The sequence below is a fragment of the Poecilia latipinna genome, unplaced genomic scaffold, assembly GCF_001443285.1.
Source record: "Poecilia latipinna isolate Pla-1442-1.1 unplaced genomic scaffold, P_latipinna-1.0 Scaffold1733, whole genome shotgun sequence".
NCBI classification, from domain to species: domain Eukaryota; kingdom Metazoa; phylum Chordata; class Actinopteri; order Cyprinodontiformes; family Poeciliidae; genus Poecilia; species Poecilia latipinna.
In genome coordinates, this window is record NW_015114349.1 from 86,185 (window position 1) to 104,749 (window position 18,565).

Here is an 18,565-nt window from a genome sequence, read left to right on the forward strand (position 1 = left end):
ACCAGCTCTCCTCATTGTTCACAGGCAGGCATGCGGCCTTTAAACTGGTTTATTGGTGCTCTAAATACAGATTTTTATTTTTTTTTTTATTGAATTTGGTCGATATTGCTATAAAGAAGTTTTTGTTGAGTGAACTTTGTGTGACTGATAGCGGGAGCAAGGGCACCAGGTGCAGGATGCATGTCTCAGTACGCTGACACATGCATACTGATCTCCCCCTAGTGGTAGAAAGATGCAAATTCTGACTTTAAGGTGATTTGGAATTTTAAGTTTTCACTTTCAGTAATCATTTCTTAAAAAGTGAGTTTGGGTTACCATTTTTAGTCAGGATGTTTCCTTGACATCACAATTTATTTTGTGATGTCTGTTATCATGAATCTCTTTTCTTTAAAAGTTTATTTCAATTAAGTTATGCATTTTTGCATACTTAGGTATAAAAAAGTGTGCTGTATCACAAGAAATTCTTTTTCTTAAGATAATTCAAAAACGCTTTGTCCAACTTAATATTTAAGAGAAAAAAAGCTTGAATTTGCTGCTGATGGTTAGATTGTTGAATCATCTTTTTATTCCCAGAATCCTTGTAATTCTGTAAACTCTGCTGTTTTCATTTACTCATTTAGCTGGTATTGATCCCCAAGTACACCGAGCTTCCTGGTTTCCATGGCAGCGACCCGGACACAGAGCAGCACCGGGAGGACATGATCCGCTACATGTGCCTGGATTCCTTTATGATCACGCCGATGCCAGCTCTGGCTGAGATGTGCTCCAAACTCATCTGCGGCATCTCAGCCAACATTCACGATGGGGCCCTGGGTAAGCAGACACACTAACCAGACGTAGACTGAGCAGATGCAGATCCAAAGCAGAACATGAATGTATTTGTCTGTTGCATGCAGCCTGTCAGTGCGACCCTCAGGGTTCCATCAGCGGCGAGTGCGATAAGGTCGGAGGTCAGTGCCGCTGTAAAGCTAACGTCATTGGGCGGCAGTGTGACCAGTGCGCCCCAGGAACCTACGGCTTCGGAGTGAACGGCTGCAATGGTGAGTCTGTTCTTGGAGCCTGAGGACTGTCTTCAGTTGTGGTTGATGATTAGACATAATTATTTATAATATTTTAGTAGAGAAGGCTTTTATCGCTAATCCTCTGGAACATTTTGAAAGGGAGGCACTTTGGCATGAGCAATCATGTAATTTTTCCTATAATTTTCTCTATAAGCAGAGTGCTATTTAGTCTGAGGGAAAGGCCTTGGTATCCTCTTCAATATATTAAACTGGATACAATAAACCACTTGAGTAACTAGTACACAAGTGGATAAGAGAAATTTGAATTTTTGTCCCTCATTCTGAAACCAACAGAGACGTAGTTTTGAAAATAAAACCTCTTAGTAACCCCTCTTTACTTCTTGGAAAAGAATGTCATCACTGTTGTTGAAACAGTTTGTTCAGTTCAAAGCAGAAATACTGAAGGTTAACAGGAAGACATTAAATGAGATGTATTGTGCAAAATCCGCAATTTTGTGTTTCCACTTCGGTCTTTACCACTAAAAACAGCTAAAGCACTTAAAAAAAAAAAAACACCCAGCTAGTTTTTTGCAATATTAATGTTTTTTTGGTGTGTGACCTTTAAGGCAGTTCAAAAAGCTCTGCCCGTCACCTAGCCATCCAAAGAGCTCCATCACGTTTGGTCAGCAGCTGGTTAAAGTATACTGTACCACAGTATCCACTGCACAATGGCTGCTGGAACAGACTAGTGTTTTGTTGTTGACTTGCCATCTAGAAACCATTGTTGCATTGTGCAGTGGTTGTGCAGGAGGTGTACAGTGTATTATTGCGCATCGGTTTGCAGCCATTTTCAGGTACAAGTGTAACTGTTAAGTTGGGGGCGTGGCCAGCAGCAGCAGCAGCAGGATTTAAAGTGACAAGAGGCATAACTGACCTCTGCTCTCTCTTTTTCAGCCTGTGACTGCCACCCAGAGGGCTCCTTCAGCCACCAATGTGACCCGGTTACAGGTCAGTGTCCGTGCAGGCAGGGAGCCACCGGGCGCCAGTGCTCCGACTGCCAACCGGGCCAGTGGGGCTTCCCCAGCTGCAGCCCTTGTCAGTGTAATGGCCACGCCGACCTCTGTGACCCCCGGACAGGAGAGTGCAGAGGCTGCAGGGACAACACAGCGGGACACCTCTGTGAACGGTGTGGGGGGGGGGGGATCTTCCACATTGCCTTTTGTTGCTTTACTGCAGGTCTGTTTCCAGATGCATAAATATCTCTCTTCGTTCTCCACAGCTGTGTGGAAGGTTTCTATGGCAACCCAGTGCTCGGATCGGGGGATCACTGTCACCCCTGCCCCTGCCCTGGAAACCCTGGTTCCAACCACTTTAACGGCCATTCTTGTCAAACTGACCACACCTCCGATCAGATCATATGTAACTGCAAACCAGGCTATACAGGTGAGCTGGAATGTTATCATGATCCTGCTGTTTCTCTCTTTCATTGTTTTTATAAGTACAGTGATCCCTCGCTATAACCTGGTTCACCTTTCGGGGTCTCGCTACTTCGCGGATTTTTTTGTGCAGTTTTTTTTCACAGTGCATTGTGTTCTGCGTCCTGATTGGCTAAACGGTCTCTGCGCTTCTTCTCTACCTGTGTGCCAATAACGTTATTTAATAATGCATTTAACTATGCGCAACACAGCTTGGCCATTCAGGAGACGGAAACTGAAACTTTGAATGTCTGCTGGAAAAAACTGTAGCCAGAGACAGTGTAAAGCCCGACCGGAGGCTCGGTTGACGAAATCCATCAGTCTGCTGTAGATAAAGCTGTGAATCTCGCAAAACAGCTTGGAGGAGACGCTTTAATGACATGACATGACTCCGGATCACATTAAGGCCCGATTGATGAACACGCACATCCGCTGACCTGAAAACAGGTTTTGTTCTTTTGGTTTCAATGTAGAGTATTTCATTATGCTGTATAATAATTGCAAAAAATAAAGGTAACTACTTCACAGATTTCATTTATCACGGGTTCTTTTCGGAACGCAACCCTCGCGAAAAATGATCCGTTTTTTGCAAGTGAATGACTTCAGTTTGTATTCTCACCAAAGCGGATGTGTTTTACTTTGCCATTCTGTTTCACTTCCTGTCTCACTCATGATATTACCATCAAATTGCAGCGTAGCTTAAAACAAACTACAGTCGCAGGGAGTGACTAGCGGTCTGAGGCCCCGCTAACCACTTGATTTAATCTGTTTGAATTGCTGAGTACATCAACTGACTTAATTTCCTTTGGATCGATTTCCAAGTCGGATCCTGTGTGTTGTGGGTCTGATAGTTGCAATTAAACCAGTATCATTTTCCTTCCATTTCACATTTCTGCTCTGCTTTGTGTTGATTTGTTACATTAAACACTAATAAAATACATTGAGGGTTTTGGTTTTGAAGTGACAAAACATTCTTTTTGAGATATGCAAATAAAATCTTTAGGTTTTATGAATTTGAATTTTGTGGCATTATCAGCTGTTTGTATCGTCCCTGCTGTAGTCCGCAGTTAAAAGAATTGATGTTAAAAATGATTTCAACATGGCAGAAATATCCCCGGTAGCCTGGCTGTTATCTTTGCATATCATAGAAACGCATAAAAAACATTTAATGTTGCTTTACTAAATATTAACCACCCCACCATGACCATCTATTCCCATCCAAGGTCCTCGCTGCGATCAGTGTGCTCCAGGTTACTACGGCAACCCAGAGCAGCCCGGTGGACAGTGTCTTCGCTGTGAATGCAATGATAACATCGACCCCCAGGATCCGGGGTCATGTGACCCCAGGACTGGGCAGTGCCTCAGGTGCCTGTACCACACGGACGGGCCGTCCTGTTCCCGGTGTGAGGAAGGATACTTCGGCAACGCCTTGATCAGGGACTGCAGACGTGAGTGATGAGATATGATAATGATAAAATTGATGCTGTTTCTTTAAAGTAGCATGTAATTTTTAGAAAAGCTTTTTTTTTTTTACATATTTGCTCAAATATGTCGCTAATTTTGTGATGCTATGAGACAGATAATTTTTTTAATATATCTGTCTCCTCCTCCCAGTGCTGCTATTGCAATCTGCACAAATGCACCACTCTCGATCACAAGCTTGATTGACAGCGCCAAGACCCTCTCCTGGCTCTGATTGGTTATTTCTGGCTCAGCGGTGTTTGTCTGCAGTTAGTATTGGGAGAACTGAGAGAAAGCAGAGGAGCACTTTCTTTTTTCACAGATATCTCGTACTATGCTAATACAATAAAATGACAGTTTTAACAAATATATAAGAACAAATTTTTTGTAAAAGTTACATACTGCAATCTTAAGATTTGTTACCATGGTTTAAAGGAAGCTAAGTCTGTCTCTGGTTTTAAAGCAAATGGCCAGAGGTGAATTTCATTTTAATTTTAAAACACATAAGCAATCTGTATAGATATAGAGACTCCTGGATGCATAAGACTTTTTATGTGTAGGTGGTGGGTCTGTCGACAAAGGAGTTGTCAGCCAATCAGAAGGCTATAGTCAGAGTTCAGTTTCCTGCGCCACATATAGTTTAAACAAAGCACTTACCACCACAATCCTGAACGATCTGCTTAGACCTGGTAGATGGAAGCAAACACACATCCACTCCTCCAACAGAGGCATAACTTAGCGAGAAGAATGTTAGCATATAAAAAATATTGAGCTAGATACCAGCTTCGATATGGTGATCAACAGTCAGGGACTTCTTATTACTGCTATCCAGGTTTTTTGCATCTTTCCATTGGTATTTTAAAAATAAATTTTTGTGATGAACTCTAAATATGCAATCGTAAACGTCACAGAAAATTTAATTTTCCTGTGGGATCGATAAAATATTTTTGAATGTAATTGAATACTTGGCCCCTTCTCATCATCCAAGGAAAACTGCCGAGATCACTGGCCACGTAAACCTTTAGCTCATGTAGCCAGATTGCTGAATCTTTCTGAAACTTTCACATTTCCAAAATATCATCCAGTCAGAAGATTCATGTTGGCATAAATGGGAAAAAAAAGAAACTCTCTCGCACACGCACACACACACCCGGTTGTGATCTCCTAAAAATGTATTTTCAAGTTAATTAAATTTCTGCTTGCTCATAAAAACAGCCTGCATCTGTGGAAAATACTAGACTCCAAGATCTTCTCCTTATCTATCCATTGCCTTTACCCAGGGTGCACCTGTGTGACTGCTGGCACTGTGGTGTCAGCATGCAGTGAGGGACAGTGTCTCTGTGACCACTACACCGGGGCCTGCCCTTGTAGGGCGTCTGTGATGGGCAACAACTGTGACCAGTGTGCCCCCAACCACTGGAATTACGGTCAGCCAGAAGGCTGCCAGCCTTGCAGCTGTGACCAGCGACATTCTGAGGGTGATTGGTGCAACATGGTGAGGAAGAGCAAAAGCATCTAAAAAAAAAAAAAAAAAAAAAAATTGCAATGTTTGAAAAACCTCACGAAGACATGCATGTTTCCATTACCTCTGCAGTTCACAGGCCAGTGTCCGTGTCGGCCCGGCTTCGGAGGACAACGGTGCACTGAGTGCCGAGAGCACCACTGGGGCGACCCACAGGTGGAGTGTAGAGGTAAGTCAGAAAACAGAAGGAGACACCTGCATCTGCAGAGCTCGTCATGTGAGCTACTGCTCAACCCAGAGCTTTGACAAATGCTTAATGGGGAAACGTTCCTGTGACGACGTGATGAAGGCGAGGTGTTGGAAAGAACAGGAGCTTCTTAAAGAGATAGAAGTCCAATTACAAGCCTTTGAATTGCAAAGTCAAATTTCTTTTAAGTCATGTTTGGCATATATGGCATTTTTATAACAACTTGAGGTAATATGAACTGCATTTCAATTAAAAATGTACTGCAAAGAACTGCGGATGAGTGAGAGTCAGTAGATAAGTAGCTTCAGTTGCCCGTCTGAGGTCATCGAGCCTCTGTCCAATCAGCTGGTGGATCTGTTCTGTGTCCCCTGCATCAATCAGGACCCGCACCATAGAGAATTTATATTCTCTATGTTACTCCTGGAAATTAAATAATGCTGCCTTTCCAATTTCTTTTGTAGAAATTGAAGCAATTTGGTGCATGCTCTTTGAAAAAATATTTGAAACGTCAAGTTTTCACCCTGAAAATTTTCATTGGAATTGGCTGAGGGAACAGCAATCGGTGCGCCGCTGATGAGCTTAAAATGCTTTCATTACCATCATATTTCTTTCTGCTTCCTTCCAGAGTGCGGCTGTCACCCGCTGGGCTCACAGACACGCCAGTGTAACCGAGTGACGGGGCAGTGTGAGTGCAAGGATGGGATGGCGGGGGTCCGGTGCGATGAGTGCGCGCGCGGCTTCACGGGCGTCTTCCCCAACTGTGTCCCCTGTCATCAGTGCTTCTATCAAGCAGATGATCACTTGTGCCAGATCAGAAGAGACTTGGAACACATCCAGTATGCCGTCCAGAAGATCCTGGAGAGCGGGATCACGCCCGGAGACGGGATGAACCGCATCACGGAGCTTGAGCAGAAGCTGAACCAGGTGCGAGACCTGATTGATACGGGGGACACGGAACGGATCCACCAGCTGATTGGACAGAGCATTGATGACCTCAGGTGGGCAACTAAAGCTACTTATCTACTGACTCTCACTCACCTGCAGTTCTCTAAATGCCAAAAATGTGTTTCAGACCTGAGATCGTTCTCATTAACTCACGTCTGACGGGAATTGACCAAGACACAAACAAAACTAAAGAGGCGGATGAGGTCTTGAGACGCACTCTGACTGACCTGGAGAAAGTGCTGATGGACGTCAATGCTACGCTGGCTCTCAAACAGGAGCTGCTGGACAAGTACCTCACCTCAGGATTTTTAGGTATCAACCGGCAAATCTTAAAAGAAACATTACACTTCATGCCATCATTATGGCATGAAGTGTAATGATGGCAACCCCCTGGTAGTCGTGTGTAGTAGTCCCTAAAATATTGCCATAAAACACTTTCAGTTTTATAGCATACTTTACAGTGAAAATGAAGCACTTCTCCTCATATTCTTCCTTTGTTTCACACCAACCCCAGTTGGTTTGTAATTCATATCATTTATGTTTGATGGTTGGGATGTGAAAAGCTTCTCCTGCTACTCCTCTTTAACACGCAGTTAACAGGCTAATGGGGTCTACTGGTTGCTATGGAGACTTGATGCATCTAAAATGCTAAGAGCAAAGAGAGCTTTAGAGATTTATTCAGCTAGATTACCATCCTGCTCATTGAGTTTGGTAGCAAAACCCAAAACTGAATGGGTCTTTGCAACAGGCTGAGTGTACATATGGAATAATATTTTCTGGTAGCTGCTTCCTGAATGATCAGTAGCACGTGTTTGCTTTAATGAACCACATGTAAGCCTTTTGCAACAAGCAATTAATCAATTAACAATCAATTTAAATAATATCTGTTTTGTTTAAAAAGATATTATCCATTTTATTTATGGTTTTAGTTATATGTGGCTTTTATTTCCATTTTATTTACTGCCTTTAGTGGTGTTTTATTTTGCATATTTAAATTATCTTCCAGTTCCAGTGTTAAGAGTTCTTTATTAAATTAAACTGTATTGGTGTTTCATGCCATTGTCAAAGAAACACTTGGTCATAAAATAATCATTTATCATGATAATTACTGGGACCATTTCTCATCCAACAAAAGTTATTGTGACTTGCATAGCCACATGTTTTCTTGTCTTTCCCATTTTGAGGTGATTTGTAGACAATGGACTCATTTCATACTGATTGTGTGGGGAAACAGAAATACAAGTTTATAGAAAAAGTGATCAGTATAAATAAGTAAAACTACTATTTATACTGTTTATTATATTTTTTATATTTATAAATATAAAATACTTTTTAAAGAAAAAAAAGAAAGGAAACCAATTAATAAAACAATAAAATTGGAACGTAAATGTTAAAATGATAACATTGAAACTGCTAAACAAATATTAATTTATGTCACAATGTGTAATCAAAGAAGTTTGGGATTTTTTTATTTATTTATTTTTTTTTATACAATATTTGGCACATTAACTATTTTATCAAGCCATTTATTTACTTCTATAGTTATTCCCAATTTTGGCAGTATCATTCCTCCATATGTGACTGGCAATTTTGTTAGCATTTGTTTCCTAACATGAAACATTTACCCCACTGCATTGAGGTTAAATGTGGAGTTTTTCAAGTTTTCAATGTAAGAAATGTAAGAAATTTCATCAGTTTAAGATACGCTTTTCTTATTCAAAATTACCTAAATGTTTTAGAAATAAATCATTCTCAAGTTGATATTGCTCATAGCTGGCATATCTTTGCTCCTGTTTTCCACCAGATCAGTTTGACAAAGTGAAGAAGTACTACCAAGTGTCACAGCAGGCTGAGGAGAGGTGCAACGCCTCAGTGTTGTTTCCTACCAGTCCAGTAGAACAATCCAAACAAACCCGAGGGATTACCGAGAAATTGCTGAACACCACAAAAGGTCAGCTCCTCCGGAATCTAACCGCCCACAACAATTCATTAAATGAGCTGCATCAGAAGACCCAAAACCTCAGTGAGACGGTGCAACATCTCAGCCAAAAGGTAAACAGTGCAGACAGTCTCTCAGGAGGAGGCTGATAACCAAACTGTCAGAAAACCCCAAAATTCAGTTTCAGATATCTGGTGTTACATGAAACTGACTCATTTGATTTTTATTACAGAAATATGGGACTACTGAAAAGTGGAGCATATGTACACCAGTGACTTATGCAGAGGTTCATTACTGGCGAGGCTCTGACTGCCAGTAACCCAAAATAGAAGCTCATTCAGCAATTTTGACTTTAATTGAAACAATCCATTTAAAAAACAAACTTTTAATCAATTCCATACTGTTAAAAGTACAACAGCCCAAAAAAAAGAAAAAAAAAAAAAACTTGGTATCATTACATAAACAGTATTTTAAATGTTCTTTGGTAATACTCCGATTTCCTGGAAGGCTGAATTACAATTTAAGAAGGTTGTGTTTATAGCTTAAGACAAAAGATTATCAAAAAAATGTTCATGTGGTTACATTCATTAGTTCCAGGAGATCCGATGTTGTTTCTGAGAAGGTCAGAACATAGTTTAACAAACAGTGGGAAAGAGATATTAAAGCCAAATCGGTGTAATGTTTGAAATAAATATACCCAGTTAACAGAATCAAATGCTTTTTCAGCATCAAAACTTAATATAGATTTTTTTTTTCATTTTACTCATATTCCCCGTTAGATGTGTTTGTCTATTATTGTCCACATGAATATTTTGAAGGACTTTTGAACCGGAGGTGGAACTGCTCCTGTTGAAAATGGAGATAATGTGTCTAAGAACGGATACACAAAACAAAATCATGGAGGATTAATTAATTTAATCCATTCACCCATGATCACAATAGTAACACAAAATGTTTAAAGCCTTATCGCACACCTACTTTGAACTGTAATTTCAAACTTTATGTAAAGATATTGAATGAATGACAACACAACCAAGGAACCAGAGAATAATAAAAATAGTCAAACATTCGGTTTCACCTTTAATTTATTCTAAATACCCATCTTGGTTAAAGCAAAAGTTTGGTAAAGAAAAGTCAGAATAAACTTTGCCACCTCAGAGTCATCAAAATAAAACTGATAACCATGTGTTGTTGAATTATTGTGTGTATTTCTGTAGCTGAATATTTTGCATACAGTTTTTAACCCAATTAAACAAATATTAAGGTATATATTGCTTTAAATTTTGACATTAAGACATGTTTTATTTTTGTAGTCACACTTCTTTTAAATCTAATTTCTCTTTTAAGGTATGCGGTGGTGCTAGTAATACCAGCCAACATGGCAGCTGCTCTGACAACCAGTGTGGTTGCCATGACAATCAGGGTAACTTTGTTTGTGGAGGAGAGGGATGCAATGGGACAAAGAGTTCTTCTTTGACTGCACTGAAGGATGCCACAAACCTCACAGACAGTCTGAAAGCTGCCATGAAGGAGCTGCAGGGCGTCACAAAGAAGGTAGTGAAGCTTTCAGTAACCATCCTACCTACTCTTGGTATACAGGCTGGTGTATTTGATTGATTAATTCGTTGGGCCCAGCTTCAGGACATAGCGTCCCAGACCCAGGATGTGAAGAACCGGACGATGAATGCTCTGGAGAAAGCCCAGAAGAAGAAGGAATACTTTGAAAAAAGCAATAAAGACCTTAAAGACTTCATTAAGACCATCAAGGACTTCCTCACAGGTATGGGGATGGATGCTTTCAGGTCGATCTTTGACCTGATGCTCGTTACATTAACAAAGTATTTTCTTTTGGGGTATGTCTGTCTGTCTGGTGTGCTGAGCAGAGGAGGGAGCAGATCCTGAGAGCATCCAGAAGGTAGCCCAGCAGGTCTTGGATATCAACCTGCCACTCAACAGGACCACTGTGGACAAACTGATCAACCAGATCAACAGCAGCATTGCCAATCTCACCAATGTTCAGGACATTATGAATCAAACTTCGCAGTTCATCCGCAATGCTCAAGACCTGATGAATAAAGCTAAAGAGGCAGAGTGAGTTGTACTTCCAGTATTGCATTTCCAGAAGATTCCAATAGGCATTGTGACCCTGTCACTGTCCTCATTTAGAAACACTCCTTTGTCATCTGGGACATGACTTCTGCTTTAGCCATGTCAGCTTTCCTGAATGGCATCTATGATTTGTTCCTTTATACCATATGCATCAAACTCAAGGACTAGGGGCCAAATCTGGCCTCTAGACTCCAGAGGGACACAAAGAGACTGTTGAAGATAGCAGTTGTGTGTTCAAATAATATTTTGTGAATCAAATCAAAGCAGTTTTTTTACCTGTATGCTGCCAAATTACATCAGTCATCCCCTTCAGTTTTTCTGTGACAATTCATTCAATGCTAACAGATCTCCACATTTTTTGTACTAATGCATAATTGTTAGTTTATTGCAAATTTTTCCCCAAAATAGTAAAAAAAAAATCAAAATGGGTTCAAGTGCAGGTGGCAGTATTTCTTACTTTGGCTACACTGCTTCCTCAGGCTTCTTTGATGTCAAGTTATAGTCTGTGATCACCATGGAGAGTAGCAGAAAGTCACACTTTCTGTCATACATAAGCACAAATATTGCAAATTCCTTGCAAATGTTTTTAAGTTACCACCACAAGATCTGTCATTTTAATTTAAAAAAAAAAAAACACAGAAACAATCAAGATATAATTTTGGGGACTGATCAGTGTGAAAATATGCTCAGTACTATTTAATTTTAAGAAAACTTATAGAATGCCGAGACAACTTTTTATTGATATTTTATCAGTTTGCTAATGGGTTTTTAGAACATTCATAATCTGGGTGTGGCCCAAAATGCGGCTTAAGGTTTTTAATAGTTTGATTTCAAGCAGTTTTTCTGTCATTCCAGGAGACAAGCAGTAGGTGTGAGGGATCTCGTCAACAGTACCAAACAGGCTTTGAATGTCTCTGAGGTGGCCATAGAGAAAGCAAAGGCAGCCCTGAAGGAGGCCCGGCACAACCTGAACAGCACCAAGAACTCCACTGCTGAGGTACAGCAGGACTGATCTGTGCAGGCTCTTTTACCCACCGCTCTGTAAAGAGTTTTAACATGTCTCATCATATCCATATTCATTTCTCTTCTCCATTGTGACAATTGGCATTGCAGGTGGAAAAGGGGTTGGTGCAGCTTGAGGACAAGCAGATGGACATCATGATGCTTCTAACCAACCTGTCCAAGGGGGTGGAAGCCTTAAAGAACAAGACGGAGATGAACAGACTAATGGCAAAGGACGCCATAAACTTGGCCAACAACGCCACTCACCAGGCGTCCACACTGGTCCAGGTAAGTAAATAGGGAGTCAAGTATAGGTCCAGTTCAAAGAGTAAATAAACGTTAATGTCGTGATTATATCATAAATGTGAAAACATCTGTCCCTCCAGAATGTTGCAATGTTTTTTGTGACTGTTGCTAAAATTACTAGTTTTTTGGAACCTTTTTCAAAAAGTTGCTGCCAAAGTTGCAAAGATGTTTTTTTCATAGCATGGTCTTAAAAAAAGCTGATATTTCAGCACATAATCTTCACAAAAAAGATAAGGTTTTTAAATGAATAGGTTGCTCTAAAAAGCAACATAAAATTCTGTAATATTGTCCACACACAAAGAGAAACACATAGGGTGTGTTGTTTAATCAGAATAAAGTTTTCATCTTCACATTGAACTAATATTGTCTGTGCTCTGCCAGAAGCTAAATGTAACAGAGAAACGTTACCGTGAGCTGCAGTTGAAGATGGAGTCTCTTGGCAGCTCTGGAACTCTGAACAACATCCAACAGAAGGTCAAAGATATGACGAAGGATGCAGAAGATCTCCTCAGTAAAGCCAATAATGGGATAAATGATCTTGACAGTGAGTATCTAGAACTTGGCAACTGTCCTTTAAATTGGTGTACAGAAAATTTGGAAATCATCTTTATTTGCAGATTTGTGCTTATAAAGATTACTACAGGTTCTCTGACACTTTTTGTTCTGTCTTGCACGCATGATAAAATTCCCCAATATGTCAAAATAAATTCCCCAATATGTCAAAATAAATATGTTTAGAATTGTTATTCCTAAATGGTGGTCCAAATTGCTGAGCTGTCTTTTAATATGCTCCTGGTAGTGCTGTGAAAAGTATGTACCCCGTACAGAGTTCTTCTATTTTAGATTTTTCACACTTCAATGTTTTTGGTCAAACAACATTTTATAGCAGGCAAAATTGATGTAAGTACAAAATATGATTTACAAACTTTAATTTGATTTATTAGAGAGAAAACTATTCAAGTCAATCTGGCCTCATGTGGAAAAGTAAGTGTGCCCTAAACCTAAAAACTGTTTGTGCCGACATTGGTGGGAACACTTTGTCATAAAAGGTTTGAGACAACTGGCAATGAGTCTTTATTTTTTCTTTCTACTGTTGAATTGTTCTAGCTCAGCCACCATGGGAAGTTTAGCTACCTGAACTGTCGAGTTACTGCTTGTCAATCAGATTTGACTGGACTTTGACTTGGCCAATTTTTCTTTTAATGATCTGTTTAGACATGATACCTGTTGATGTTCTTCGGATCATCATTAAATTGTGCTTTGGCTTAAGGTCTAGAACTGACGGATGGAGTTTATCCTTCAGGATTTTCTGAAAGAAAACAGAGTTAGTCTTTCCGTTAGTTAGGAAGAAATGTCTAGGTCCCGACAGAGGAGGCGTCACTACTACTGCCGTGTTTGACTTTTGCTACTGTTTCTTATAAATGTCTCATGAACATTGATCTGTAGGTAAGTAAGGCCTGAGATACTGTTGTTCTGGGTTTATGAGTAGCTGAGAGTCGGCAATGCTCTTGAAGTAATTTTGGAAGGTTCTACTCTGTTCCATGTCTGTAAATAATTCATTGTACTCTTGTCTGTTGTTTCCACCAAGTGGGTGGGTACTGCACAGATTTTTGTGGTTTGGTAGACTATTTTGTCTTTCTATTGTCAAAGCTGCTCATACAACCAACCGTACCTCACCATTACTGGACAATGGTGCTGCACTGTTGGGGCGAAGCTTCTGACATCGCACAACACAACCCATTGATTGGTTGACAGGAAAACATCACTGCTTGTGACAAACATTCACCACTTTTGTTGTTGCATTTTTATAATACCAGTAAGCGTTTGCTTGTGTGGCCCAACTGCTCAGTGACAGTCCAGCTGATGGTTTAGTACTCTCTCGAATACCTCGGACCATAAAACTGCATACTGAACTGCACCAGCCTGTGCTGTATCTCTCAATGGAAACAAGGCATTGAAACTGGAATCTACCCAATATTATTTACTTTGAATTGTTCAAGCATTGAAGCTCCAGCTGCTCATTGTGTTCTTTTTGTATTCATCAATTATTTTTCCATGCCTTTCTGCAGATGACCATATGTGTGTCCTGCTGTCCAGCTTGTTAAATGCCAGTGTTTGTGTTTTTTTTTTTTTTTTTTTCTTAATTTGGGGAATTATTGAAAAACAACGAGGAGCGGATGAAGAAGCAGCGTGAGGAGCTGGAGGACCTGAAGCAAAACGCCACTGATGTGAGAGACCAAATTCAGGAAGAAGTGCGGAAATACAGTAGCTGCGTGTGATGATGTCACAATCTTAGTCTGATGCTGCGACTGGAAACAGGCAGACATCACCTTTAACAAAGAAAAGCTGCTCAGGAGCTACCTCCTATATGATCACTGGATTTCAAGTTTTACAGTCTACCTGTCAAAGTGTTATATCACATAAACAACCTTATTCATGTACTGAACTGTCCTTTCCTAGTTATCGCCTATACAGTGTTTGATATTTGTATTTAATCTATTTCAACAAGCAGATTACTCATGGTGGTCATTTACTTCACTGTACAGACCACAGAGAGCGACTTTCTCCAATTCATGTTTAATAAATTTCACAAATATATCAAATATGTTATCGGAAAGTTATTTTCACCATATGTATCAGAACATTCCATTCAACAAATATGAGAAAAGCTTTGTATGAAACTGAATTTGATGTTTTCTGTTTAAAAATATAATAAAACATTTTTGTTTTTGCTCATAAGATATTTCATCTGAGATGTATTTGGGTAGATTAATAAATTTGATCTAGCAAAATAGACTAGTTTCTCCCTTTTCTAATGGAGTTTCTTACATTTTGAGGTTGTAGAGATGTATATGTCTTACCATTAAGAGGCGCCCTAACCTTTAAAAAGCATGTACCTCAGTTTCAATTTGTCATCGGTCTTTTTTTATCGGCTTCAGTAAGAATGGTCAAACTGGGAAGAAGGTTATGAGTGCGAGGGAACACCTGCGGCAAAGTTCGTCCGGCCGGGTTTTCCTTCACTCCCTTTGAGGTTTTAGCAATAATGAAAATTTTATTTTATTTGTAGGTGCCTTTTTCGACTCTCAAGGACACCTTAAATATACATAAAATCAATTAAAATATACAACAGTAAATATCACTTGAACAGGAAGAGCAAAAGGCTTTAGATAGAATAATCAGTTGTAAACAAATGTGTTTGAGTTATTTGAAACTGGGGGGGTGAATCGATTGGGTTAGTAATGAATTCCAGCGACGATGAGGAATGTTTACACAATGTTAAGTTGTGATTTAAAAAAAAAACAAAACTGTGTGATTGTTTTTTTTAAGTAAAATTTTCTGTCATCTCAAAACATGAACATCCAGTTTGTTCTCTTCAGAAGGTGAAGAAATATTAGGCAGTTTGAAATAACACCAGTGTCTGTATTTATTTACAGTGTGAACTGAAACGTGTTTAAAGTTTTTACCACATTGTAAATAACTGGAATAACATTGAGTCGGTTTTTAAGGACTGCTTCACATCTGTGTTGCTGACTCAGTAGATAGTTCTCGTTTCTTGATCCTGAAGAGAGCTTGCGACTGTTACTAAAACAGGAATACATGTCAGAAATATCTAACTGTACATTCTTGCATATTATTCTCACCTCAACCAGACTCTGTAAAGGGCAGTCAAAGTTTAAAAATAATGTCATATAGTTGATGTCAACTTTTTATTTCATAAAAGTTTTGCTCTTTATCAAAGATAACAGAGATATCAAGTGAACTGGGAGTTGGATAGAGAGTATATCTTTTTGTTAGGTTTGGGTTTATTCAGCTTCCACTATAAGCACGTGTGTGTGTGTGTGTGAGAGAGAGAGAGAGAGTGCAGTAACACTACAAGAAAACCTAGAGCTAATTACTGACATTGACCTCTGCTTGTTTTTTTTTTATAATTGACAGAGGCAGCCTTGAAGCAGACATAGCTTCTCACTCGTCACCTCGTTCATTGCCTTATTATTCTCAGTCTGTGGTTTTCTCTCTAAGTTTTAACAAAGAGAGGCTGTCCTCGAGCTGTACAGGGAATGTGTAACATGACAGAGGGCTTTGTTTTTAAGCTCAAACACCTGCGCTCGTTAGACAGAGCTACAACTCTATGGAAAGGCTGCAGAATCATCTGTGCCCTGGAATTCTCAAATATTTCAATAAAAAGTTAGCTACCACCTCATCAACTGAGAAAAAGAATCATGTTTCCAAATACCAACATGCTGACAAACAGTAGTGGAACAGGACTTGGACTTTGATGTGTACATATCAGAAAGCTACAAAAAAAGGAAAATGGGAAAATGCTATTTAAGTTGGTGTTTATTTTTACTTAGAAGATTTTCTAACCTTAAGTTAAAAATAGTTTGTGAAAGTCAAGGTTTCTTACCAACCCAGTCCTCAAAATCCAATATGGCTCCTTGCGTTTAATAGCTGTGGGTACCGGTCCGTCTACTTTTATACTTTGTTACTTAATACCCAACATAAGGGTAACTACTTTTAGCAACAAAGCCCAGCAGCTCAGCTGCAAAACACTAAAGCCAACAGTTCTATAAAGGTATAGAGCTGTTGCTGCTACAAATGACTAGGACATAAACTGTCGAGTGCAAATCCTGCATTCAACATGTTTATCTCTGTAGTTTAAATGTACTTTGGAGAATATTTAGTGTTTATTCTTGAATGAAAGGTTCTATAATCTTGAAAATCCTCTGCCTCAGAACAGAGATGAGGTGTATGTAGCAAACCTGTTTGTGATGTACGTTGTGGGTAAGTGGATGTGCAGAACACAGGGCAATGATTTATTCCTGCAGCTGTCTCTATGCTTTAAATTGCATTGCAGCTATACTGAATTTGAGCTTGGGGTGGGTTGGGGAACTTTAACTTTTCAACTGTGAGTTCTGACTTCATGAGTGGTTCTATTTAACTTCTGCAAATTCTGATTCAGAGAAAAAAAATGCAGAGGGCCAATACAGAGGATTTCTGTAGATGTTCTCTGTAGCAAGATTATAGAAAACTCCATAGAAAACTTTTTCTATGAAAGCTGTCTAGTCATTTTCTAATACAACTCATGTCATCCTCCTGAAAGAGCAGCCTACGGTTCAGAGTGAGAGGGCAAACGGAGCATCTGAGACCTGAGCGTGCTCGTGGTTTGCTCATTGAGGACAATCAAAGGGAATTTAATCCATCCAGCAGGGAGCGCACATTCCTGCTCCAGGACACATGCATGGGATGGCTGGAAAACATGTGATGGGACTTTATAGCAAAATAAGTCACAACCAGAATGAATTAATTCATTCCTTTGTTAAATAAATAGGTTGCCTGATCCTTTTGTAAATATTTCCCTGGTCTTCAGGACTAACCATTTTATAATACTAAGAAAGTATTTCCTACCTGACACTCTGCTTTGCAGAATTGCGTTCATCTCATCCACATTGCCAAAAGAAATCATATTTAAGACCAGACTTTGACAAGGCCACTTCAAAACCTTCAAGTGTGCTTTGGATCACCATCCTGCTAATTAACCCAAATGAGCTTTAATTTAAGGCCATGAATTTATTTCCAGATATTACATCATATTCTGCTGGAGAGCAGAATTCATGGTTCCATCATTTTTAACAAATTGTCCTGGTGCCCCTAACCATCACTTGTTTGGGTAATGGCATTAGTCATCACCATTAGTCAAGGTCATAATGGTATGATTTTTTTTCTTAAATTCTGAGTTAGTTTTAGAAGATGTTGCAGGAAATAAACCTTCCCAGATGTTTCTATTTCATCTCATCAATCCACAAAACGTTTTCCCAGACCTGGACCTTTGTGCTCTTTTTCATCAGCAGTGGCTTTTATCTTGGAGCTCTCCCACTAATATCACTGTTGATATGATTAACATTGACCTGTAGTGATCTAGATGTTCCAGGTTACTCCGGATGACTTTTTGAAGCACTCTTGGAGTAATGTTGGTAGGCCAGTCATGCAAGTTATCCACACGTACTCCATTTGTGGCTGATCACTCTCACTTTTTTTGCCGGAATTTCACAATCTTCAAAATGACTGATGGATGCCAATTACTTTTTTTTATGTCTGTTTTGAATTTCTTTTGATTAGAGGAAGAAGAACTTCATTTTGAGATCTTTTAGCCTACTTCATGTTGAACTGATTTCCTCAGAATATTTGCACACCAAGCAAGTACCAAAAAAATTAGGAAGACTCATAAGACAGGATATTAAAAAAATAAATAAAAATTCCAGACAACGTTTGCAAAACGTCAAAATGAAACTCCATTACACGTTCAGCAAATATTGTCTATGGAAGTTCGGCGAACATTAGCTGGATGTTAGCTAGATGTTCACGGAACGTTTTATGAGGTTTCATTTTGACATTGGCTGAACGTTGTCTGCACAAGTTCACTGAACGTCGATGGAGACATTTGAGGGCTGTTGTCTGAATGTTCGGATGGAATTCTACTTTTACGCTTTAAAATCCCCCAAACAAACAAACAAACAAACAAACAAACAAACAAACAAACAAACAAACAAACAAACAAACAAACAAACAAACAGCTACTTCTATGCTTCAAATAGTTTGTTTGGCTTACTATAACACTAA

At 39.4% G+C, this 18,565-nt stretch overlaps 1 protein-coding gene across 3 annotated transcripts in view; it reads left to right on the plus strand.

The window, feature by feature from the left end:
* The window catches only part of lamb2l (laminin, beta 2-like), a 54,166-nt gene extending 39,407 nt beyond the window's left edge, over window positions 1-14,759 (plus strand). For all 3 annotated transcript variants that reach the window (XM_015060646.1, XM_015060647.1, XM_015060648.1), the window contains 17 exons: window positions 621-813; window positions 897-1,040; window positions 1,956-2,187; window positions 2,281-2,444; window positions 3,700-3,924; window positions 5,218-5,432; window positions 5,532-5,628; window positions 6,272-6,644; window positions 6,719-6,903; window positions 8,396-8,643; window positions 9,878-10,084; window positions 10,166-10,310; window positions 10,414-10,621; window positions 11,495-11,636; window positions 11,753-11,929; window positions 12,329-12,491; window positions 14,090-14,759. In XM_015060646.1, the coding sequence (XP_014916132.1) occupies window positions 621-813; window positions 897-1,040; window positions 1,956-2,187; window positions 2,281-2,444; window positions 3,700-3,924; window positions 5,218-5,432; window positions 5,532-5,628; window positions 6,272-6,644; window positions 6,719-6,903; window positions 8,396-8,643; window positions 9,878-10,084; window positions 10,166-10,310; window positions 10,414-10,621; window positions 11,495-11,636; window positions 11,753-11,929; window positions 12,329-12,491; window positions 14,090-14,226 (3,255 nt within the window). In that variant the 3' untranslated portion in view covers window positions 14,227-14,759. The remainder of the gene's footprint in view (window positions 1-620; window positions 814-896; window positions 1,041-1,955; window positions 2,188-2,280; window positions 2,445-3,699; window positions 3,925-5,217; window positions 5,433-5,531; window positions 5,629-6,271; window positions 6,645-6,718; window positions 6,904-8,395; window positions 8,644-9,877; window positions 10,085-10,165; window positions 10,311-10,413; window positions 10,622-11,494; window positions 11,637-11,752; window positions 11,930-12,328; window positions 12,492-14,089) is intronic.
* The last annotated feature ends 3,806 nt before the right edge of the window (window positions 14,760-18,565 follow it).